Source organism: Anticarsia gemmatalis, chromosome 5, assembly GCF_050436995.1.
Source record: "Anticarsia gemmatalis isolate Benzon Research Colony breed Stoneville strain chromosome 5, ilAntGemm2 primary, whole genome shotgun sequence".
Taxonomy (NCBI): domain Eukaryota; kingdom Metazoa; phylum Arthropoda; class Insecta; order Lepidoptera; family Erebidae; genus Anticarsia; species Anticarsia gemmatalis.
In genome coordinates, this window is record NC_134749.1 from 607,262 (window position 1) to 633,867 (window position 26,606).

The 26,606-nt window shown below is 32.8% G+C and overlaps 2 protein-coding genes across 2 annotated transcripts in view; one reads left to right on the top strand and one right to left on the bottom strand.

Moving 5' to 3' along the window:
* Nucleotides 1-26,606, top strand: part of LOC142972743 (uncharacterized) — a 164,949-nt gene that overhangs the window by 56,086 nt on the left and 82,257 nt on the right. The window lies entirely within an intron of this gene.
* On the bottom strand, nt 16,123-17,003 carry LOC142972727 (uncharacterized). The gene has a single exon (XM_076113981.1). The coding sequence runs from the start codon at nt 16,980-16,982 to the stop codon at nt 16,170-16,172; it is 813 nt and encodes a 270-aa protein (XP_075970096.1). The 5' UTR covers nt 16,983-17,003; the 3' UTR covers nt 16,123-16,169.

A 26,606-nucleotide genomic window follows, 5' to 3' on the forward strand; every position in this document is an offset into this window, starting at 1 on the left:
AACAAACATCTCTCTGCACGAGCTTGCGTCTCTATGCTAGGATTACTAAGTACTAATTACTATCCCACTGTTCGGCACGGGCTTTCTTTATTATTTTCCCCCCATTAAATCAAATAATAATAATTTCTTAATAATACTTTATCAAAAGCAAGTAAGTGTATGTCTCAAACGTTTGACCATTGACGTGGGAAGTAAATGTTTATACCACACATTACTGCGTTTTTTCATTAAATGCGCTATGCAATTACGTCTTTTGTATACTTCCTAGCTGTCACACAAATGTCTTATTGTTTATGATATCTTGAAGGAAGTATTTATAACAGTTTAAGTAAAGGCAGTTTGAAAAATAATGTTGTTTTAAAGGAAGAAAGTAAATGGGAAGTCAGTGGCCATTATCTGTCGTAAAGTCTTGGTTACCTACTTACTTACTTTTACCGCTAGGCGCTACTGGTGGTTGTGTATTCGTATAGGTGAGGTAAGTTATTGTAGTGGTGGTTTCCACAACCCCAATGACGTTGCTAAGCAAGGGGCTGCAGATTCGATTTACAGAAGAAATGGTTTATATATTAATTAACTTTTGTTCGTTGTGTACATGTTTTTAAAGTCACCAAGAAACTAGACTAGTTATTAGTGCAATTCCTCAACTATAATTTCGCTATGGTGTTCCATTAAGTCTCTACTTATTATAAGTTATTTTATGATTACCTTCAGAGCAAATGTCATTCAAGTACATTTCCGACTTAAAAAGACTACTTAAAATCCTCATTTGTCAACGTAATTGTTGGACGTCATAGTTATTTTTATTAAGTTTAATCCCGCCATTTGCAAAGCTATTTTTCATCGGACGCTTTTAATGATAAAACACGTTGTAAAGAGGTTTAATGCGATTTAATCCTTCTGAACCTTAAGGTTAATACACATTAGATTTAAGGGATTTTGTAAATGCTTTTAGCTTATCTAATGAACAGTTTCCTTTAGCAAATAGTTTAGCTTTAGTTTTTAGTAGCTTCTGAATGAATTAATGGACATTGCACCATCCTGTAAACCTGTACTTGAGTGGTATTGAAGTTATAAGGTAAGTCTGCCAAGCCATATAGCACCAAATGTAACTTTGGATTAAAGGCCTAGCTTTCAAACATTGTGGTAGTAATTTGTAACCCAGGAACCCAGGTGCTTTTTATTTCGAAACCACTAGGTTAATAATAAACTAATACTAAATGATTTTTAATTGTAAAGAGCTTATAATTCATCAAACAGTTCCAGGAATGTGTGATTATATTCTAATGTGTACGCAGACTTAGAGGCCGAAACTCCATAAGTAACCTTGAAGTTTTGCATAATTTAGTTTTTATTTTATACCTGACTGTCTGGGGTCTTCGCCCGTGCCTTGTTGTTTCATTTGGATTGTTATTTTGACCCAAGATTTTGGAAAAGGAAATAATGTTTAAAAGAAATCCGAACTACGCATTTTTTGCAATAAAATCTTTAGTTGCGTAAAACCCAAGATGGCTATTAGAGATCGGTGGTAAACGAATGTACTAACAAACGATTAAAATAATAGAAATCAAAGATCTGTAATAAGTACGTACATAAATTCACGCCTTCTTTCCATAAGGGCAGGCAGAGACCACTTGATTAGGTCCTTATAAACTTCAGATAATTTACTCTTTATAATGCCCAAGTCATCACCTATTATGAGAAAGATGAATGAAAAAAAAACAATAATGCGACTATTCTGAAGTAAAAAAAGGTCATAAGTTGACACTGTTCTAAGTCCACTTAGGACGTTCTACCAGTAAGTCTAGATTACTGGCTTCTACGTCTTATATTACTGGGGTCATCAGCGTTTACAAACAACAAGTGTTAAGTCAATGACATGAAGAAACTAGTTTTTAAAGAAACGACGTATTTTTCTGCATATTTTTGTAAATTCCAAGATTGTTTTTGTCTTAGCCGTATTTACTATAATCTGGAGCTGCAGAGTGATAATACGATTGGTGATCAATAACTCTGACGAATTCGAGGGCTGTGCAATGATTGTATTTATATTGATTGCCGAAAAGTTTCTGCCGGGATATTCTGTACTCTGTCTATTAGCTTATTACTAATTTCACCACTTTAATGAAACTGGTGAAAGATTTTGGGGAGACCTTCGCCCAACAAGGGGCAGTACAGGTAAATAAAAAAAGAATGTGTGTAGATCCGGCCTTTATTTCTATTTCGTATTTGAAAAAATATGAAGTATACAAATAATGTATTTTAAGATCTTCCTTTTTATGGATGGCATGCAAGAAATTGTATAACTAATGTTAGTAAGTATCAATAGCCAACCAATGAACTCTTAAAAGTTTAATAATATGCTCTGACACGAGAGTTCCCCGCTCGTTATGTTAAATTATGCATATTATACGTCTCCACTCACTTTCGCTTGCTTTAGGCAGTTTCAAAACGAATGTATACGAAAATACTGGTTTGAGACTGTTTACTAACAAAAAATATGTTTAGTGCATTTATTTTGGAATGTCGTAAAGTGCTTTTCTGGCGTTTAAGACCTTTGAAATTGTAAATTACGGTTTCGCACTAAAAATGCGGTTTTGCCGTTTAGTGCGTTTTAGCTTGTAAATTATATTTTATGGTACTCAAATTTGAGATTCAAACTGACTGTATTCTGGATAAGGAACACTAAAATATGTTTTCTTGTTCTGTTTGCTGTGTAGCTCAATCCCTCTCTACATAAAGAACTGAAAAAAAGACTGTTAAGGGTACACATTATGTCAATTGTCGGCATATTTTCTCGCTTTACTTGAATTTACGTTAGTAACTTTTTAGCAAAAAGTAACATGTTTATTTAAAGATTAAAGTATTTTTACTCAATTGAATAAACTCCGAATTCGATTCGTATGTCTATTTACAAAACCAGAAGTGATATTTCATCCATTTTAATAGTTATTTGCCAATTTTAGTGATCGAGTGGAGAATCGATTAGAATCGGATCATTCGATTGAATAAGATGATCTTTGATTGTTGTGTTCGACTTTCGATTGCCAGTAGCGTTGTTCGTTATTTAGAGTACTAAAAAATCATTATGTATTCCTAAATTGGGGTCTAGAATTACAAATTTTCAAAACGTTTCATAATTTTGGACTGAGGTTGTGTTTTGTTCCCTGTAGCAGTCTTGTTATTTAGAACAGTATAATTTTTATGATTTAAAAACCATTTAAATTATCATTGGTTAACAAATACTTGTATTAATCATGATGCATGACAGTACAGGTTCCACCCAAAATATAACCAGCTATTATGAGAAGACCCCTATTGATAAAATATTTTTGATAAATTAATGTAAATGTTCCTTGTGAAGTCTGACTCTAGCAAAAAATATTTCATAATTTAGTTAGGATAAGAAATCATTTTAAAAAACTCTAGGTGCAGATGAATATATGTACTCTGATGCTATTAAAATCATATTTTATTAAAATAAACCTTTGCAATCCCACCTTGCAAATTAATTGTTGTTAATGCTAAGAAAGAACCGGACGCGATCATCCAATTATTGGACTGTTATTGAAGTTTCTTAGCTGTTCAATTGTACATATGATTGTAAATTAATTTCAGCAAGGCTAATTGAATATTACTGAGATGTAAAATGAATATAATATATTGTAGTTTTTTTTTGTTACAAGCATGACGGGTATAACCGTGTTAGTAGTAATGCCATTAATCATGTGCAGTCGGTTTGTAATTGTAGTCTTGAACAGTTCTGAAAATTGGGCTTTCGATTTGCTAAATTGATTGTACATATTTTTATTAAAAGTATTTCAGTTATCCTTGTGCAGTCATGGTAAAGTATACGAGCTCTAAAGGTTAAAGGTTTCCATCTTAAAGCTTAGGGTATTTTCTAACTTTGTTGCTACAAACTATGATTATATTTGTATATTCATATTTTAAACAGCACTTCTACATACGGGTTGCTCAAATTTTGACAACGTATACTTATTACATTTTGGCAATACCTGGTAGTAAAACCATGTAGAATTCTTCATCTTACAATATTATTTAGACATTTTGACTGCCAGTGATTTATGTAGACATCTTTATTATATGCTTTTGGCTGTACCTGTTTATTCTCTATTGAGTTACAAAAGAAATGTTTTTGCAGCTGAACACGCCAAGTGATCATTATTATTTAGCTTTAGTCAACCATTACTTTGTTAGTCTTGTGCAAAAACGTAAGTTCGCTTGCAAACTCTGCTTAGAGTTCTTTAGTTAAATGTCTAGAACTTACTAAGGAAAACAGATAGAATTAGTTTTTTCAATACTTCGTAAAACAGTGATGAAAATATATTAAAAAGATATTAGAATAATTTCTAAGATAGCCACAGGCAATAACAGGTCTCGGATTCGATTTTCAGTTCAGTCAAAGTGGTTAAGCTTTTAAATGTGAGATAATTATATTATTGTTTTAACCATTTTATTTGGGCATAAACTATGGAGTACGAAATTCTGTGGAACATTTTCGAAAATGATGAGTTGAGTAGATAAATTTATCCACTTTAGGCGACATTTCTAAGGTCTCGGCGCTGTTATAATCCTAGCAAAAGGTCATTCTTTAGTTATCAATAAATTAAACCATAAAATACATTAAACAGGCGTCACAAATAACCATTAACTATAATCCAACGCGTTGATCACGCTTCTAAATAAGGTTTTCTCAGAAATCGTGATCGTAAGCTCAATCAAGTTAATATGGAGTTTTTGTCCCATTACTTGTATATGTATGTTCATTAGTGAGTTTGTGATGAAGATGTTTTTACTATGGAACACGTTTTACTTCATGTGAGGATGATCAAGTGCTTCCACGTGGCAATGTGTTGATAGGCGTAATGTAGGGTCTGCAAAAGTAGCACATTGAAAGTGACCGAATTTAAGCATACAACAGTTGAAACAATAATATGTAAGCAGGTTTTTGTTTCTTCAAATCGAGGAGTGTTAGGACAAATTTCATCAAGTTTGATTTTAGCCGCATAAATGTAGGTCGTTTGCTTTAAATAGTGAGATTGAGAGCTTCAGGATCTTGTTGGTTTTAGAATATTTTTACCTAAAAGAAAAATTTTCACGGAATTTCCATTTCCTTGTGAGATAAAATCTCTTGTATATGTAGTTAAGTTACTGTCTAACAGTAAGTAACTTTAGAAATTTTGCATGCATTTTGACTTTGCAGTCGGTACAAATAGAGATGTATCGCAGTGTCATCACTAGCAAACAAGTTAGCTATCATTGTATTATGTTAAACTCGTGTGCATGACTGATGATAAGTTTTATAAAGTTGTTTATTCCTTGTTTCTAAATACATACATATATCAAATGCTTTTTAAAAAAATTGAAATTTTATAGCCAAATTTAAACACCTTTGAATAAGTATTAAATAGAGCAGCTTATCAGACGGAATTTTGACAGTGGTTTTGATACATAAGCAATCACTTTATCTAGCAAATTAGTAATCTGATGGCTTAGGCATAAAACGCTGCGAAAATGACAAGAAAAAATATCCATTTCATATTTAGGTTTTGAATCTACACTATCGTGTATTCGAATTATTTCAGAAAATTATTTAAAAACAAAAAAAAATCGATTGTACGTCTGAGTTTTAAAGGATAATAACGACGAAAAATCCTATTCAATTATTGTTATTTATTATAAGGTTTTTATAATAAAGCGATCCTTTTATCATAGGGAATTACCATCAAAACATACACTATTAATAAACCTTTGTTCATTCATTAACTATCATAGTCAAAACGTCAACCCATTATATAAAAAACAATAGATTTTTTATTCACCTCATATAAATCATATGAACACATTTGTTCCGTATCATCTGCAGAACAATTAATAATTGTGTCGTGGAGACTCAAAGCGCTTTTTTATCCATGGCATTGAAAACTAAAGCATAATAGTTACATACAATTATTGTATAGCAAAAAGATGAATAATGAAACCATTTATTTATAAAAAAAAACTATTATAACGCCCACTAGGTTAGTGAACAATATAATTCATATTATGTCGACTATGGAACGTTGATGCCTTAAGCAATGATTCGTTTTTAAACATTGGAATGTCGTCTTTAGTTCAGATGATTTAATCGTTATGCTAATTTGTAGGATTTTACAATATCGGTAATTAAATCAATAGTGATTTTTTGTTTGGATTTGAATTTGCCTTGAAGGCACTTGAATTAATTTATTGTCAGATGAATACTTAATATAATAGTACAGCACCTACGGTAACAAAAAAAAAAAACAACGATATTTATTTTTGACGATATTAAACACACTTTAAAATTATCTTTAATATTTTGCCTCAAAGACCATAACAGCAGGGTCACAAATAACTTTGAAAACCTCTTAATAAATTGACTACACTTTCATAAATCCTGTTTTCCCCTGATACTTATTGTCATCAAAAAAAAAAACATAAAAATGATGTATTAGATAGATACTCCATTTAATACATATATTTACTGAAATTGATGCAGCATTAATAGCACATGAAATATTGATCCGTAAAATTCTCAGCAGGTGGTCTTTCAAATTAAGTAATAGCAACTTATAACATACATACCTATCACGTAACACATACATCTCAATCATCTACAAGCACTAGTCAAAGGTTAATATCAATTACCATTAGCCAAACTAAGCTTAAGGCGACATTCGACCGCTTTGAATTGTAGGCGTCGCCGCGCACCTTCAATCAATCGATCACACCTTAAATATTAAAGTTACAAGTTTATGGTATCGCTGTGATCACGACCGGCCGTCACGACTCTTCCGCGTTTCAAGCGAATGTATAATTAGTGAAATTTTCGCCGTCAACGCCTTTGGACAAATGATTGAGTGTTTCTTTTCAACTTGTGTGGCAATTGTTTTAGCGAAAGCCTCTTTGTTTGAAAACAATGATATTAATGACTTTAGCTTGTATTGTTTAATACTACCGGTATGAATAGTGTTTTTTTAAATATAGTGTTTAAATTTTACTACAATACATTGTGAAATATGTAATGTGTAAAATGCTATGCCATTTAAGAACTGAATACCAATTTTTCTTCATTACAATCTTATATTTAAAGAGACAAGAAACTAACTGTAAAAATATGGACATATTTAATACTTTATCGGCTTTATTCGTAATAGCATATATTTGGTTGCTTTCAATATTTTCTTTTGCTATAAATAGGGATATTAATTTGTACTTCAGTATTTACCTTCACAAAACAGTACCATTTGTTTGAAGGAAAACATCATAACATATTATTCTAGGCACGGTACAGAAAGGTTGCAGGAAGAAGCAGGCGTTACATTAGACATGAATGCAGGTGCACTCGTGGATGGACGCCAAATATTCCGCTAATGTACTGCTATTAGTTTCCTTAGAAGTGCCGTGACAAGGCTTAAGAATCGAATGAGTCTTCACTGTAGGTTTTCCTTTATAGATAACCTGCGGCACCACAAGCATTAAAGATTTTTTTTAGATTAAATACCACTGTTCTACCCTGGAATACTATCGATATCTATGTTATTCGGTTCAGTCGTTTAAGGGAAAAAGCGTAACAAAATATCTTGGTGATTTTCATTTCAATAATTGTATTATTGACTAAAATTATGTATTGAAATTTTATTTATTTATTGTTAGTGACTTTTATATGTAATGTAACTGACGGTATTATTTGAAAACAAACTAATAATCCTGTATTCATATATCCTAAATTAGTTGGATTAGATATGCAACATCTATAAATATATTCGTTTGTAACGAATCACCTTTTTTAGTTTGCATGTCCGGGTATCTTCGAATAAACAAACAAATTACCCAATAATTCGTGTAATTCTTGTCCATAAATCACTTGATTAGTCGACCTGTGTACTAAACCAGAGATAAACAAAATGTTAATTGTTTATTCACATCTGAACGTTTCGAAGGTTGATGATAATCGGACCGCCGGCGGCTACGTGCTCAGACTTACACGAAGACAAAGACTGTTATCAATTAATATTATAACAATGTACTAGTGTAGTGCATAAGTCTAAGAGCCATGGTCTTAAAAAAATATATTGGAATTTGATTTGCGATCCGTTGTTTTGTTTGTGGCCTTAAAGATGCTCTTCCCGGTATATGGCAGTCGTACGTGAGTTAGGCGAGTAGAAAACCTTAAAACATTCCAATTCTATAATTCTCAATAGGGCTTACTACAATACTGGAAGAATCGAGCATCATACATATACTGCAAGCAATACAATCTTCTTTTTCCTAGCCCATTCCAAGTTTGTTGGAACACTCTTAATCTAACACATTCTTATACTTCTTCAATTAAGTCTTTTCCTGCAATTTTCATGCCACCGTATTGATCAGCGACTCAATAACTAACTCGAAAGTAGCAGAAAAATGCTATTCCGTAAATAAATTTAAAGTCTTCGATAGATAGTTCTAAAAATAGAATTATACTCTCGAGCATTACTAAACACTTTAACTTGGTAACAAGTAACCGTGGTGAACCTGTCGTCGAACGTGCCGCATCATCGTACGGTATTCACGGTTGGTTGCCGCGCAACCGCGTGGCAAACCAGACCTAGTTATTGGTTACGTCAACCATTGTAGAGGAGGCTCGAACTTTTTGTTGGTTTTATAAAGGTCTGTAGTATGTAGATGATTGTGATTATTTAAATTGATCGTTTTTTGTGACGATGGCAACCTTTATTTGGTTTTGATGTCGCTGTAATTTTATTGATTGTTAGATTAATGAGGTTGAAGATGTGATTATATTTTTCGAAACCCGACAAAGACGCACTAAAGCACCGACATATTTTGATATTTTCCGAACTGAGTTTGAAACCTTTTCAAGTCATTATTAGTTCTTAATTTAAGGTATGATAAATTGGTATTAGGTATATTGGGTTTCAAGGTAATCTTAATATCGGTTAATTGTTACAGTTTCAAATACAGGGTACTTACAGAAAAGCCGACAGTGACACTAAAAATTAAATATTATCGATCCATTTTTGGACAATTTAACTACTTAGTACCTACCAATTTTTATGATGCGTGATTTATAATACGATTGCATAATGTGACCAATTTTTTTTGCAATTGCATTTGTACAAATTGCAGCCTTCTACTACTTAAATAGTCAAACCGACAAATGTTTGTCAAAGTAGCACAGATCTTAGTCGCAATCTAATAAAGGCATGTTAATCGTTAAGAATGCAATTACAGCAACGCACAGACGACCCGTTTACATTATTTTACATACATAATTGTCTACAAACAGTGAAAGTCTTAAATTGCATCAGGTTCATCTTAATTCTTCTTAATACTAGCAGATGAACGTTTGGATGGTTGAATATTGGGATGAATATTTGTTACTCAATCATGCTGAAATTACTGAACAGATTTTTATTTAAATATAAAATACAGATAGTCTGTAGCGAGCAGGGCAATTTACTACTACTATCGACAAAGTATGAAAAACTTATCAGCTCGCCTAGCGGGTGCTGTAGGAACTAATTGTTTACTACATTCTAAGTGTCAAATTCTCGATACTCGTTAGAACAGAATGTAGAAAATACACCACGTAGACCTTTTACCAAGAGGTATTTTTCACGCGGATGAAGTCGCAATAAAAATCATTAATATTTAAGCGTCTAAACAAATAGTGAAAGCCTTGGATTGCGTCAAGCTCATTAATTATAATAATCTGAAGTTTGCAGGTCACTGTACAGGATATGCCTTGGTTTTAAAGGTTAGAAAAGGGTGTGTTTCTTTAACATTTCGTTGAAGCTTCGTGTAATAGCTGTTGAGATATAAAGTTCAAGCTTCTGTCAAGAACCTCTTGATGGGAAACTAGACGCGTTTGTGGCCTAAAATACCTAATTACGAATTATACTCAGGTCATTTAATTCAACAGGCAGACAACAATGCGATGTACTAGAGTTTATTTTGAAGTACGAATCAATTATCCCTTCCATGCTTCATCAGCAATATGTTTGAACTAAAACTAATACTCATAAATGTGTGATAGTAATAAAACCTTCAGCAAACGAAACAAATTAAAAGGGTTAAGTTTCACTTAAAACTACGCTCACGTAATTTTACTCAAAAATTTACAAAAAACATCGAATAATCCAATTAGTTAGAACTATGAGTAGTCACGGGTGATTTACATCAAAGTAAATTGATTCGCTTCACCAACGAATTAGGGTCTGTTCAAACGGTCACTGCACACAGTTTCCTCACTCTCGCCAAAAGATGGCGCTGTAGAAAGCATTGTGTGAAATTACTTTTTGTAATTTATTTTTACATCATCCATTTAATTTGCTTGTTAAGCTTCATAATTTGGTTTCATAACATTTAATTATTTAGAAAAAATAATTTTACGCTTTATTTTTCGATTATTATGCCCGTTATTTATTCTGAAATTATTCAAGCTTCGTTTTCAGGTTTCATAAGTTATAATTTAGTATTTAGGAGTTATGATTTGAGCAGTTTTCGATTATTTGCGAAATGATTAGCAAACTTAAAACCTAATTATTTAGTAATACAAAGGTTGTTGTAAAAAAATAGGTAGACTGTATTACGGTGGAGATTAAAACCAATTTTATGGTACTTATTGTGGCTTAAGTTGCACAATGTTTTACATTTATTTACTATTAATTACAATTAGTAATTTTGTTAAATTTTTCAGTACTTAGCGTGGTAGAAGACTTAGAAAAATCACAGATTTTCTTTATCATCGTCTTGATACAACTCAATATAATACCTTTTCTTTTTCAGTTTTCTGAATAGGTACGCAGATTATTTCGAATTTTACTGAATAGTAGTACTAATAAATTGTCTAAAACAATGACATTTACTTGTATATTTTATAATAATGAATTATTTATTTTATTTCCAGGTAAGATCCAGTTTTGAACCACAAATACTAATTACAAGAGGAAAAGGTAAAATACTATAAAATCTATTTCAAATGTCCTTTGTTAGATATCAACATTGTTAAGTATTCATTGAAGAAGTTGCGTTAATGATAGCTCACGATAAAACGATTATTTAACTTGATTGTGAAAACGTCGTCCAAAAAAGGAATTATAAACGGCCGGTTCCGATTTCCGTCTATGCTGCAATTCTATTTAGTAAAATCACGGTTATTTTTGTCTGAAGGGAAAGACACCACGTATATATTTTTATGATAATGTTGTAAATGCAAGAGCTTATGGATATATGGATGAATATGGTTTCTCATTTGAACAAAAACTAAAGTATTGATTTTAATAAAATTCAGCGTATAGATGGATGGTACACGAGATTTTTTTACTTGGGCTAACTAATTGCACGCGGGCAAATTAGTAGTGGTCAGCTAACTAGTATAATATGTGTAATGCATAAGAAATTGAGTGAACCTTTACAAACTTTTCTGGAGCAACCGAAAGATTTATTTTATTGAATAATCTAGGTCGGAAATCTAGAGTACTCAACCGCTTTGAAGAATAAGGCTATATTTCTTTAAATAACCTAAAATGGCAATTGAAATATGACAATGTTATCTAAGCCTACAATAGTGTATTGACAAGCAATTTGTATCGAATCAAAAACTCATCTAGTCTGACATAATCGCTCAATCTTTTGTTGATCGGAAATCGATTGTTTCATAATGTCTGTCGAAATCGAGTTGGCGAGATTACAATCGGAAGATGATTGTATTGTGACGTCACGGATATGCAATTTCATAAAACACATTAAATAAAGCCTAAGATTTTGTGTATGGTAAATCAAAAGTAGCTATAAGCCTAGTTGAAAAGCTGCAGCCTCTAGGAGCTAGCAGATAAATTGGTCTATCTACAATGTAAGTCTCATGTAATATAATTATTTGCTATATAGCGGGCATGTTACCAAACTAGGCTATTATTGAGAATATTTTTATAGAAATTCAACAACAAATCCAGTAGTTTACGCGACCCAAAAATTTAAGTTTTCGATATAAGAAGTCGTTTAGGTACTGTAGGTTAAGGCAACAGAAATAGTAGAATTTATTTTAAGTGCCTCTTTAAATAATGTGTAGTTTCGTATGCAGTCGTATCAGGTACAATGTAGCCATCTCCTATTTAAATGATTTTTGGCAATAATTCCTCATAGGAGCGTTCATGATTTAAACTAACCAACAATTTAACATTTTAGTAATCATCCTCATTTTAGTAACCAACAAAATTAATATATTTATTATACGTAGTTATTACAGTTGTTATGAGTTATTAACTGCTTATTTCCGCAAATACACTTAACGTGGATTGAGGAACTAGAAATATGGTTATTGCTACATGAGATTATTACTGAGCAGTTATGAGCACAAATTATGTGTGTATGAACTACTCGTACTAGCAGATTCACGCGGCTCCGCTCGAAAAAAATTTAGAAAAATCAAACTGTAATTTCTGAAAATTATTATCTTTGTTTTCACCTACATATTTATATGCAAAATGTCTGTTGACCTCTCGGGCTCAGTGATTAAGGTGATCGTTATGCATCGTGCGTGGAACTTACCCTTTATATTTTTCACTGATTTCTAATAAAAAAATGAGTATCTTATGAATGCTTACAATGTAAGTTATCTATTAATGTTGCAGTATTTATGTCAATAGCATTGAAACAAAAAATGCAATACATATTAATGTCATAATTCCACACTATATTTCCGTTAATTCGCTATAAAATACTATATAGTAGTATAAACAGTTCGTTTTGCCTTGAAACACGTTCACCGAGCCCTTTGAACTTTGCTACTTGAATCGTGATACATAAACGTGAATAAAACGCGTTTATTTCTAGTAAAGATGGGTTTTAACTTAGAGAATTGTGAGGCATTTTGTAGGTCGTCGTTCTATTCGGCTAATAGCCTTTACATGAGCAAGGATTTAGAGAACTTAGTAAATAAACGCTTGGCCTTACTTACTAATAATTTAGCTGATATGATGAGACAAAGATGACCAACATTTGCAAGATCTACTAGGCTACAGTACTAAACTAAGTCGAATAATTTACTTATTAGGTTAATGTTGACAAAGTTACAGTTACTGAATCTACTGCATGCCTAAGTGAAGAGCCAATGAGATGAATCAGTTGGGTTTAAGAATTGTGCTCGCAGTACAATCAACAATAAAATTAAATGATATTCGACAAAGTTTCCTTTCTCAAAAATGCCTCACATTTATTACGATATTGATACATAATTTTACGATAGTAATATAAACATAACACCATGATACCACCATGAAATGTCCAGGAAACGACACACCGCGACACTATTAGTTCCACCAATAAAATTAGAAATTCTGAACACTGATATTACTTAATGATACATACATAACAGCGCACTATGTGCATAAATTATATACGAGTTGAAGCGAAAGTCGTCAGACACATACAAACTTATATATGCACTTCATAAAATCTTTACTCTATACATTTTCTATGAAACGTGAGGTCGAAGTAATGGTAAAATTAAGTTTGTAATGCAGTTATGAGTTGAAAACGTTAATGTTGAATGTTTCCGTGCGATTTCTATCCTGTGTTTATAAATAATGAGATTAGTGATTAATTTTTAGATGTAGTTAAAACAGCTGACTTGTAATTTGAATGAACTATGCACGGTTATTTTTCGATTCATTGAAATAAAAAAAATATAAGTTACCATTTATAGGTTTTTTTAATACGTTAATCTACGAAAAAACATAAATATGTAGGGTAATTTGGTATAGTGCGATTATCTATGTATGCTAAATAATCAACCTCTTGATGTTAGTCCTCCATCCTTTAACGCGGGCATTTAAGACGGTACACTATTTATCTTTTCAAAAATAAATAATATAAAAGCACTCTCAAGTGTATCAACACAAATCGGTCAAGGTCCACCCCTGCATCATTACAGAACAAATATCATCTAAGATGTGTGATCATCAGTCATCTTGATGGAGGAGTCACGGCACGCCATTATCATAATGGTGATGATAGGACTCTAAACTGACTATTTATTTTATAAACACGAATGTATTAATCATGTTACTGGACACTAGTTTTGTGTTCCTGTAAATGGTATTAGGGACAATTTTGAAATATGGCAAGCGTTGCTTTATTTAATAGTTTGTTATAGTGATACGAAATACATACATGCATTCATAATATCACGCCTTTTTCTATAGGGGTAGGCAGTCAAAAAATGTATAGCTAAAAAAAAGTGTAGACGAGAATTTAAAGGATGGGTTACTCTATACAATTGACTATATTTTTTATGATATCGACTATCTCACAATTAGTCTATCTGTTTCGTAGATTAGCCGCAAACATAAAATATAAAAGCGTGTACCGCAATTACTTTCTGCTACAATTACAATATGCTATTTTTTTTACCACACAGACACCATATTTCCAGAAGTCCAGAAAATATCACCTATTCTCTAAATTATATTTAGAAGACGTAGGCATAGAACTTGTACCCACAGTTGTACAATGGTACAATGGTGGTCAACTCAGTATTACTTATAAAGGAACATGCGGTAACGGGTCCACGGTAACGGTGAGCGCGTCGCGTGCGCAGACATACTGGCATGGCGTGTGCCGTGAATTATAGTGCCACCTTCATTGTTTAATATTGCTTTAGTTTGCAGGATATTGTATTATTAGTTTTATAGTTAAGGTATTGCGTAGAAAAAGGTATATTGAATGGGATATTTCTAATACAAAGTGACTGAATGAAGTAAAAGAAGTTTGTAGGAGCCCTTGCGTGTGGCGTTCTTTGGTTTCTGCATACCTCTAAAGGAATAAGGCGCGTTGTTATGATTGTATATAGTTATATGGATCGATTGGCGATAAAATGATAGGACGTAGGTCAGCTTATTTGAAGTGGTAATCAAACCAACGCCACCCAGTACAAAAGAATAGAGGTGACTATGCTAAAACGTACCATATAACTCATCTCCTTACTCCTTTAAATGAACTTAAAATGTTAAATTAAACTGTCAAATGAATTTATACCTACGAGCTCTGCGATGGTACAGATTGCAAATAATATGCATTCTAAAGAAGAGTTACAGAAAGTACAGTGTATAGAGAGATTGCCTCACTCTAAATTACTGACTGAATTTAGTAACATAGTGTTTATCTGCGTGAAATCACATTTTACGGACTGTCTTTGTTATTTAGAAGAGAGATGCTTATAAAAACTTGATTTCTTTAGTCCATATTGTGATTGAAAACAAAAAATACTTATTTTCTCACTCGTTCGTTTCACAATGTTACCTGACCAAGAAAAATTATTCAGTATTCGATTTATTTAATTCTTATGAATCAATGGGCATGCCATATTCTACCATATTAATATCTGAAGACATCTTCATAACTCTTTGATTGCTATATTTTTAAAATTAAGGGAGCTAAAATGCGCTTCTTTTAGTCATAATTTTCTTTTTCTTTTTTTTTGCACATTTTAAAGGCTACGCTTAAGCAAAAATTTAATGTTCTATTGTTTAGCCCTTTTCCCTTCCAGCCCATAGCTTACTCAACAAAAACCAATCATTTGACACTTTCATCACGCACTCTGACCATTTGAACGCACTCCACACATCACCACTACATCATAGAACCACTTCCTCCAACGACAAATTAACATGCATCACACGTAGCGTTTTATCGCTGCTTGCATAACGGTTACGTACATCCATCGGCGTACCGACACAGCAATGTATGCCGCGCTAATGGCGAATGTTGCATCCTTGTGATCCTTATCCAGACCAGTTTGTGGTAACGGGAGTTTGGTAATGGACTAAGATCGTATCTCTGTTTCAGTTATATGGAGCAGTTAATTACTGAACTGCTTGTAATTGGTTTTGAACTCGGGCGAAACTGTTAATTGAATTTAACGTTACAGTTACTCGTAAATCTGTATATAATCATGTGACTTTTGTTGTGTAAAAAAATCAAAAACACTAAGAATAGTACGTTTATAAGTTAAAGGAAGAGTCCTGTTCAATGCAAAGAAATTATGATAAAAATAAAACACGTATTGTATTCTTCATAATACACATTTATTTAAAACTAGAAAACAAATAAAATATACCTAAAATAACTCATTCAGTCTTTATACAGGATGGTAAAGGACTAGAACAAAAAGGCCACACAATAGCCCAATACCATTTAACACCAAAAACTTCAATCAAGTTTTCCTTCCACTTCGCACTATTTCTCATCTCTGGAAAATGTCTGCTTTCATAATGCGTCACACCCATTAAAGTCTGATTTATATGATAGTGGAATAAGCTCCCTGCCCACACAGCAAAGGCTAAATTCACCCCTAAGTACACCAGATACATATCCCTTTCACCCAAAGGTTCAGTAATTAAGAACCTTAGAAGCGGATTCAGCAATCTCGCTACAGCAACAATCATCAAATAATCATCATCAAACTTTGAATCTATCCAGTGATAGTTGTAGTAGGCTGCGTATAACATGGAAACAGTGACGTGAGCAAGAAATAAGAGGTAGTACCTCTTATTGAAGAGTCCAATACATCGCGCAAGGTACGAGCAGTGGTGGTCTCGCCTCAAAACGCAAATATTACATTTCTTACAATGCCAGCTGTTTGATGACCACATCACGTTGCATCGGTCACAGTAAGTGCTATTCTCTGCTGAAGGCTTGTTCAATTCTGTAGTGACACACATGATCATATTCCCACAGACATTTATAAAGCACAGTAATCCTAAGCACATATGAATAAACTGTTTCACAGGTCCAGCATTGATGAGTACAACCATTTGTGGAAAGACTACTACCATTTCAAACACGTAAATGGATGGAGCTACAAATAACAACAAGAGATAAAATTGGAATCTCTCGAATACAGGGCTTGTAGTATTTAAAATTCTTGGAAATAAATTCATTTTGAAATCTGTATCATCACAAGTGGATTGACAGTGACATTTAGAAGGTGATATTAAATGGCAACTGCATTGTCAGAAACCAGTTTGTCCAAGAAGTTCAGTCTGTTTTGACTTTGACCGCATTGATATGTGTAATGAAGTTTATGATGTGGGAATGGAATTATAAAGTGATGTATTTTTATTGCAAGCATGTTTTATTTTGTAACAATAGTGCTGACTCAGATTGTCGTTAAACCGACACTTACGTCTATTATTGTCAACCAGTAGACTGGCAAGACGTCGTCCTGGTATAGAACAATTTTATCCCTTTGATCCCATTCTGGTAGGAATTTACATCCCATAAATCCCATAGGTACAAACCTTGTACCGGCAGTAACAAACATAATAAAAATAATGATGGTTTAGTTGTTCAAAAGTCATTGAAAATGCCTTCCTATATAGAAGAATATTACACACAGTATTCCCACACCCTCTGTCCACAAAACCCATCGATCATATTACCTGCATCCTCCACACGACGTATAAAATGTACAGACAGTATAAACACGAGTACAATACATTACGCCGACATTACAGCATTACGCTACTAACTGCGAGGCGGCGCCCGCGCACGATCCTGCCATTTACTACACACTTATTCTGACTAACACTTATCTGCCAGAAGCGAATGAACGACGTTTTTACACTTTACTTATGAAGGACGAAAGGATAAACTAAAGATATTGTGGCCCTTTTTTAAATATTTAAACAACGAAGAACAAAAGAGGGAACCTTTTATCTTCTTTCGCTTGCGATTGATAAAACCTGGTTTCAAATGTGTCCTAGACGACAAAGGCTTCCGTCATGGCTTAGATGTTTTATTTAAATTAAGTGTCTAAAGCTGTGAAAGGTTTTTTCTATATCTACTAAACCACGGACACGCTCATTAGATATCCATCCACCCATATACGGCGTGTTCACGTTTAAGGTTGCCTTCCTTACCTTTTGATCATCTACTGAATGGTGAGCACAACTTGTTTAAAACCTCACAATAATAATATGTATTTTCTTAAATCCCTCTTCGAATATTTCTTAATGGACCTTAAACACTGCAAATTAAGACAAAATTACGTTATTTATTCAAGAGTTATTATACAAATTTTTCCTCAAGGTTGTTAGGAAATTGGCTGCAATTAAACAGTTTCACAACTAAATACACAATACAATATGTCAATCATTATGTGGGTCAATGAAGCGATACGTTAGCGACATCGCAACACGTAGAACAAAGTATCATCGAATAACGAGCGATCGACATTTCTCAATTTATACTGATCGTTGTTTTATTATGTATACAGATTGCGACTTTAAAATGCGGTGAAAATCTAGCCAAATTTTTGAAGTCCTAGGGTCAACTCTTGTTATTAAAAATGATCTAGCTATGATTGAGGAAAAAAATTTTAAAATTAATGCGCTCATTCTAATTGCAGTCAGTCAGATCAGTGACGAAATTTACACGAATTGGCCCTCAGATTATGTAAGTCTCTGTACTAAATTCCATCATAATCAATTCAGTAGTTTTGGTTAAAATAATAACAAACATACTTACATACAAACATCGTTTAATAACTGTAGTATTTGTGAAAGGTATTCCGATTCAGACTAGTTTAATTTCATGCTGATTTGAGAGTAAAAGGAGCTCATCATTCAAATCTCTTGGATGAAATTATGAAATTCGTTGATCTATTATTATGAGTGATGGATAAAATAATTTATTTCCTTGTTCTCAAAGAAATGACGATGATTTGTTTGAAATCATTTGCTCATCTTCTTAGTTTGAAGCGCTTATAACGCCGCTTGATCTCTGGGTTAAGCAACCTTTTGCACGAGCATTTCACAGTTTGGTGTCAGTTAAACGATATTTGAACTTAACAGTTTTTAAGTCAATGTAAAAGGCCTGGTTTGACACTAGGTTGGTCGATAACCATATTATTATGAAACAAAGTCTCTTAATAGATTTTACATTCCTGTGCAATATTCTGTTTGGGTTTCATTTGAATACCGTCTATAGTACCAAAATACAAAATTTGATAAACTTATTAAGGTTTTCCAAACTTCGTTATTTTATTTTATTCTTGGCAATCTTTGCGGCGTTGTTGATTGCATAAAATATTTTTAATTACTTATTAATATGTTAATAACATTTTAATGTGTGTTTTTGAAAACGTCTAAAAATAAGGGTACATTCTTGTTTAAAGCACGATCTCACTATAAAGTTCTTTTGTATTTGCCCTTTAGCAAGACAGTAAGTGATTTATTCCTACGGTTTTATCAGTATAGACCTTGATCCGTCATTGCCACAGTGCTTTTTCTACTTCATATCTCGTTTTATAAGACACAGGTCCATTAAGACCCATAAGAAACCCCATGATCGATAGTTAGTCACAACAGCTATTTTCTTTAGTTATTTATTAGCGATAATAACCCCTATTACGAATTAATAAGGTAGTAAATTGTGACAAATGTTGCTAAATTGTCGAATCCGTGTTTGGTTTTGATGGTGCTTGTGAAGTGGTTTGATATTGATAAATTATTGTTTGTAAATGTAATGTTTATGGGGAGAAAATGAAATTTATTGATGATTTTTTTTAATAGCTGTTCTGAAGAATATTAGTACCACCGTATGCTATCTGTTTTGTCTGCTCTGAGACGTACTTATCTATGATCTCTGAAAAAGAAATGTATCTATGGTCTTTTCCAACCGTTTTCCTGTAAAAATGTATTCAGCAGTTTTTACATGAAAGAAGGACACGCACTGAAAATTAAGTGTATTTAATCTTTGTCGATATATTACTCGTCTTATCGTGACAAAGGTAATAGGGCATGACAGGGCAATGTTATCAACAGGAAAATCATACCAAATACTCAGTATTTGATAGTTATATTCCTATGTAAATGACGTGATAGTTTACGGTCAGTACTCTCATAATTTCTGTTCGTTCTACCATGACAGTTATTATGTTTAACAAACCAAGCACACTGTTTCTTGCTGGATTCACCGGTTCATGGATTTTTGTACAAAAAGTCTAATTTAAGATTTGGAGGTTAAAATTATATGTAAATTATGAATTGAATTTGAGGCTTATTGTTTAGTGAGAAAGGTTACAATGGTCATAAGTATTTTTTTATTTGCCTTATAGACTCGCACAAAGTATATAACAGGGTGATTTGTATTGTGTTTGTATTATTTATAAGAATTTTCTGACTTTTTAGTGTGAATTCACGTACCCTAGTCAGTAAAGACTACAGTCTTAAGAATTCTTAACCTTTCCAACTGAACAATATTTAATGCAATAGCCACTGTAACTTAGATGGGCCCATTTTGATTATTTTCACATCTTTTATTTTCTTAAAAATTATTGAAGTCAGTAGGTATTATCCATATGCATACTTTGCATACAACTGGGTGCAATTATAGGATTTTTGTTTTATCAACGAGATCTCTCGAATATGTTTTCGGAAGCCCCTTTCCTCACGTCTTTCATATAAATTATTTGTCAAAATTACAACAGAAACAATATACAGTACCTGCTACTGAGTTAGAAACGTACAAGTTGCACAACATGTCCGTTCACGTCTCAACGATGCCGCGATGTACGTGACGATGCGAGTCTATGAAATATTGGATTTAATAGGAAAACAAAAGGTTAGTTATTATTGCGCAAACAAACAAGGAATGTGTAAAACTTAGAGCGGCTGTTTTACTCAATACTGATGAAAATGTAGAAGTTAATGATAGTTGGATTATAAGTAAGATAAGTTACGAAAAGAACTTAATAGTCCCAAAAACAGTAATATGTTAAAGGCGATTGATTCATTCTGCCATTGACACATTTGTTATGGTTGATTTCCACATGGATATTTTCTTTTGTGTTTTCTATGTTTGTGAAGTCCCTAACAATAAAACTCAAGAGTCGTTCAAAGTTATTTTGCCATAAAAACATTGCTGAAATGTTTAAAAATATATCTACTTATATTTTTATGCTCAATCGAACAAAGGAAGGGGTTTGAGGTTCGGTATGATTATATATTTTAGTTTGTTTTATTTTCAGTTTTAAAATTAACAGTTTTTAAATACAATTGCACAATTACGAGTATATTAACAAAGAATATGAGGTAAGGCCTATAGCAACAGCTAACCATTATCCAAATCCATTCCAATAGGTATAATTTTAATTGAAATGCACATATTAAATGCAGGTGCAACGTTCACATATTATTTTCAATAAGTAGAATACGTGACATATTGAGGTTGTATAATCACATACCGGATTCGGAATATAGTGTAGATAGTGAATAATTATGTGTTGTCGGTCACGCGCGGGCTTACCTACTAGGATTACTTAGGAACTTTGATTGAAATCGTGTACTCATATTTCTAGTATGAATTTTAATATTAGTGGTCGGTATTTTCTATGCATATTTTATTACTAGCGGCCCGCCCGGCTTCGTCCGGTTTAAACAGCTACTTTTCAAAAATCCTTTTATCTTCATCGTATGGTTAGTGGTCAATCTAGTGTCAAAGTTGTTCAAACCGCCCAAAGGCCTTTGACGTGGCTCAATAATCCCTGTATAAATTTTGCATATACAACCTTCCTTCTTATATGTGTTGTCGGTCACGCGCGGGCTTACCTACTAGGATTACTTAGGAACTTTGATTGAAATCGTGTACTCATATTTCTAGTATGAATTTTAATACGAAGCGTTGGTATTTTCTAGGAATAGATTATTATTTTACGCTAAAGACGCTGCTTAATCTCGGGTAATTTTCCTGATATTAGGTAGGTACGATTAGACACAAAAGTTTAGTTAAAGCAATTAAATAAAATACTATTGTAACTAATTTGATGAAGTAGTAATTGTTACTGTTACTGTTAAATAAATCAATGCCTTCAAAAACTATGAGAAATAAGATTTTTTGCGATTTCTCTAAATACCATAGCTATACCAGCTATCGTATCGTTACATTACCAGCCCTACATAGTGAGATGTATATATAATCGTGCTCAATAACAATGAAGGCACTCCATCACATCACGTGCCCTACGCTACGCTTTCTAACTAAACATTTAACAAATTCTTTTGTTCTAAAATTCATAAACAGCGAAAGCTCATGGATTGTAAAACGTAACGTGATCGTATCGAGTCAGTCAATCACGTAATAGTGTGTACTGGAGTTTCGGTAATACACGAACTAAGGGCGAGTACACATGAGAGCATTTATTTGTAACATACTGGTATATCATTGGTTGGCGTAAATAGTGTTCAAACTTTAAATTATTACATTACAATACTTTATTTGTTTTTTTTTTCTGAAAGAGACTAAATAGCGAACAGGTTATATCGTATAAGAACAAATAGTAAATCAAAACAAAATATTACTTGACAAGACTTTAAAACTGTGTTTGCTATCAAATGTTTAGTATTCGTGTACGTATCCAAATCTGCTATTCATTGCGCTTCTTGATTTTCTGTTATCATTATGTATTAGATATTATTTTGACAACATACTAGACATATAACTGGATTCAAAAAAATGCTGCAAAATTATAAATTATTCTGAACCGAACACTTGATGCAACAAGATTCGTAGCAAGTATGTATTCACCTTTACACTATTCACTACAACTACTCGTTGATGATAGCTAAAATTGGATCTTTCGAAACGGTATTCTCTGGTGTAATGGTAACTGACCTTATCTCTCTAATAATTAGGTTTGTTATTGTGCCTCTTTGTAGTAATGAGCTGGAATTGTTGGGCTTTAGTTCCGTGTCCGATATGAAGGGAGTTTGCCAACAAAAGTGAAGTTTCGTAGAGATTATTACTCAATTCTTCAACTGCAGGTGTAGGTACCTTTACAGTAATTGTGTTTATTAGTTAAGTTATTAGCAAAGGTTTTATTGCTTAATGTTTGAAGATTAGGGGCGTATCTCTATATTCTTTTTTCATATTGATAGTGTTCATCCATAAGCTTAATCTTTCCCTCTTGCTAAAGATTAGTCTTAGCTTAATACACATTCGGAAAAAAGTGACGATATGCAGTACCTGGCTTTTCATTCTCCGAAAGCTAGCAGCATGATTTTCATGATGGACCCACTTTATTTAATAATCTTCTAAAAGTGAGTAAGGGTTCAACCCTTAAGACAAAGTTTAAGTTTTTTTGACGTCTTATTTAAAAACCTTAAACTTTGTTTTTAAACGCAAAATTGTTAAGTCTATAATAACTCTACAATTACAGTGTAATCTACAAATACAAGCCCCTCAATCAAACGAATTTAACAGGCTTTACGTAATCCAAACAGTATAATAGAAAATAAATGAGGTATAGGAATAAAGAGTTATCAGATTATAAGGTAAATGTATGGGAAAGTGGTTCCCATGGCGAGTAATGATGATGGATGGGTACTATGGGTAGTTCGACGTAATGATGGTGATGATATAATGCTATCGGTATCTGTACGATCTCAAGCGTTAAAGGGAGTTGTTTGGGAGTTACGCTTTTTGGTGTAATGTTGTAGGATTAATGCAATAGCTAAGAAAGGTAAGCTACGGCGCTGTGAGTAGGTTCAATCTCTGTTATGAATATAAATTTGATTGTGACTTTTTGTTCAATTGTGCATGTGTATGTTGAGGTCTCAGAATAAACCAAATTAATATAATATCACAAAAACTACATTGCTAGCTCATTATTTTAGCAATATAAAATTGATACAATATATTTGGTTACGTTAGAACTTACTCACATAGTTTTTTTTTCACGGTTCTAAATAATACCAATTTCTTGTCAATCACAAATACCTTTATTAATCTTTAGGTTACTTTCAACATCGTGGCAAAGGGCTATTACTAAACGGCCACAACAAAGCCAAATGCCACTTAACACCGAAAACACCAACCAAGTTCTGTCTCCATCGATCAACACTTCTCAATTCAGGATGATACTTATTCTCAAACGCCGTCACACCGAATAACGCATTCTTAAAATGGTAGCAAAATAACCCAGCAGCCCAGACCACACTAAACACATTTAGAACTACATACAAAACACACATGTCTTTTGCACACGGTTCCAGTATAACCAAATGGAGAATCGTATTCAAAAATACATAAATAAAAGAATAATCATCACCAAATTTTGTCGCCAGCCAATAATAATTGTAGTAAGTTGTATAACTTAGAGTAATTGCTGTATAACCCAAGTAAATAATAAAGTATCTTTTGTTGTTGAGGCCTATGCAGCGGGCTAGGAACGTGCAATGATGGTCTCTTCTTACAATACAGGTGTTGCAAGTCTTGCAGTGCCAGCTGTTTCGAGATCGAATCTTCTTGCAGTCTTTGCAGTAGGTAGTGTTATTATGCCCTGGTATTGGTCTTCTGCTAGTAGACTCTGTAGTAAAACTCATCACCATGTTTCCACATATGTTTAGAAGACAGAAGGAAGCTAAGAAGTAGTGTAAACATTGCTTGAGGAGACCAGCGTTCATAGAGATCGCTAGCTTCGGGAGTACAACGACTAATTGAAAGATGTATATCATAGGTGTAACGTATAACAATATGAAATAGAATTGTATTCTCTCGCGAATATGTCGCCAGTAATTCGGTGGTAGCTTCATTTTGGAATATTGAAATACGCGAGATCGTGACAGTTAGAAAATTGTGACTGATTGCGATTTGTCATTTCAAAATCTATAGTTTATGATGATCATAGATACCATCCGCTATAATAATATCTCTTTTCCTTTAATGTGATAAAACCAAAATATTTTTTTACCACAATAATATTATTGTGGTACAATTCCTTAAAAAAAAAGAACTCCATATGGTTTTTTTGGTCTTTACCTCCTCATTTTTACGGGAAAGATGGAAGTAATGAAGAACAGAGAAATAGCAAAATTAATGTACATTATGATTGAATCGTGATACCATGTTAATCTGAATACATTGTAATGCAAAATCAATTTGATGAAGAAATGAAAACGATTCTGAATGCGAGAAACACTACATTTGATTGCAGTTCAATCAAATATTGCTCAACAAAATGTCTGTTATCTGTTGAATCTATAGATCGAATAACCTCTGCTGACCTACAAATACTAGTACTTACAGGATTGCTCGTCTCCTTCCTGGTGAGTGCCCTTTGGCAGTTGATTAGGAAATTCTGTAGCAATTTCTCAGCGTTAGAAATTGAGCACATCTAATATTACCTTAGACAGATCGCTGCAGGAAACTTTAACTATTGGTAATTCGTAGGTATAACCATGCTGCTAAGGTAAGCCTAGACTGTAGCGTCTTTTATACATATCATTATTTAATTCTAGGGATTCTTCAGGATCGAAAAAATATCAACCTTTTTGTTACTCATAATAAATTGTTTAATATAGCGTATTATTGGGCTATTATAGTTGGGCTATTATTGCTATGTCGAAACATAAACAAAAAAATATACTTATTTACAAAATAACAAAACATTTAAAACCGGCTATAAGGACTGGCTAAGAAAGGAGGTTAACGAGCTTTATCTTCAAACAATCATTATATTGAGTAACTTTTTCTCTTTAATAAATACTCAACATTACCTTTTAAAGCCATCCATCAAACAAAGGGCAGATAGAACCAAAAATGTCAAAAAGTTGCTTCAACGAGAGATAAAGAATGGTGAAACTAAAAATAAACTATGCTATGCTGTTGCTACACTCAGTCCCATCGTAACACCTTTGTATCGAATATTTGACATTTAAAAAAACTTAATAAGATCTAACTTTTCCGTAAAAATTCTTAAATAATATTCCTTACGGTTGATTTGCCTGTCAACATTCTTGATAGCTACTGGATAGTTGTATCGATAGTGCTAGGTAATCGCTCTTCTCTGTAGTTCTCTGGCATCGACTACTGTTCTGAATATGTTAGCTATCGAGAAACTTTTGTATATTAAGCTGACTCAACAACACCCTTAGTATATTCCCACAAGGACTATTTCTTTTTCAAATAATACAATTGTAAACGTTAGCGTTTCGATAGTATCTACCGAGTGCAGAAAATTGGGCTACAACTATAGATAAATTAACTAGGTAAGTTTACATTGCAGTATTGTTGTATTTTCACGATGACGAAATATCGATAAGTTTGGAATACGAGTGGCCTCATGTCATGATAGATGCAAGTGTTATTGTTGTTTATTGCAAGTTAACATAGTATCACGGTTTTATATCGATATGTGGGTTTTACAGAAGTGAATATATACATATTTCTAATGGAAAATAAATCGTACTGGCGCCTGCATTCCAGGGTTTTTCACGTGTATTTTATTGAAAGCTTGGTTGAAGACTGTAATGTGGCCGTGATTACATGTATATTGGTTTTACTGTCAAATAAATATATTTAAACTGTAGTACTTATTCATTCTTACACAGTATTCAACGTAGGAATAATTTTTAAAGTATTTTACATGAGGCATTTTGACGTACGTGGAATTATTTAGATCAATTTTCTTTGATGTAATTTTTATTGCAGAAAAATATGTTTTTAGTAGCATTCTATGATTTGGTCATTAATTTGATTGAAAGGTCTAAAAAATGTTTGCGAAT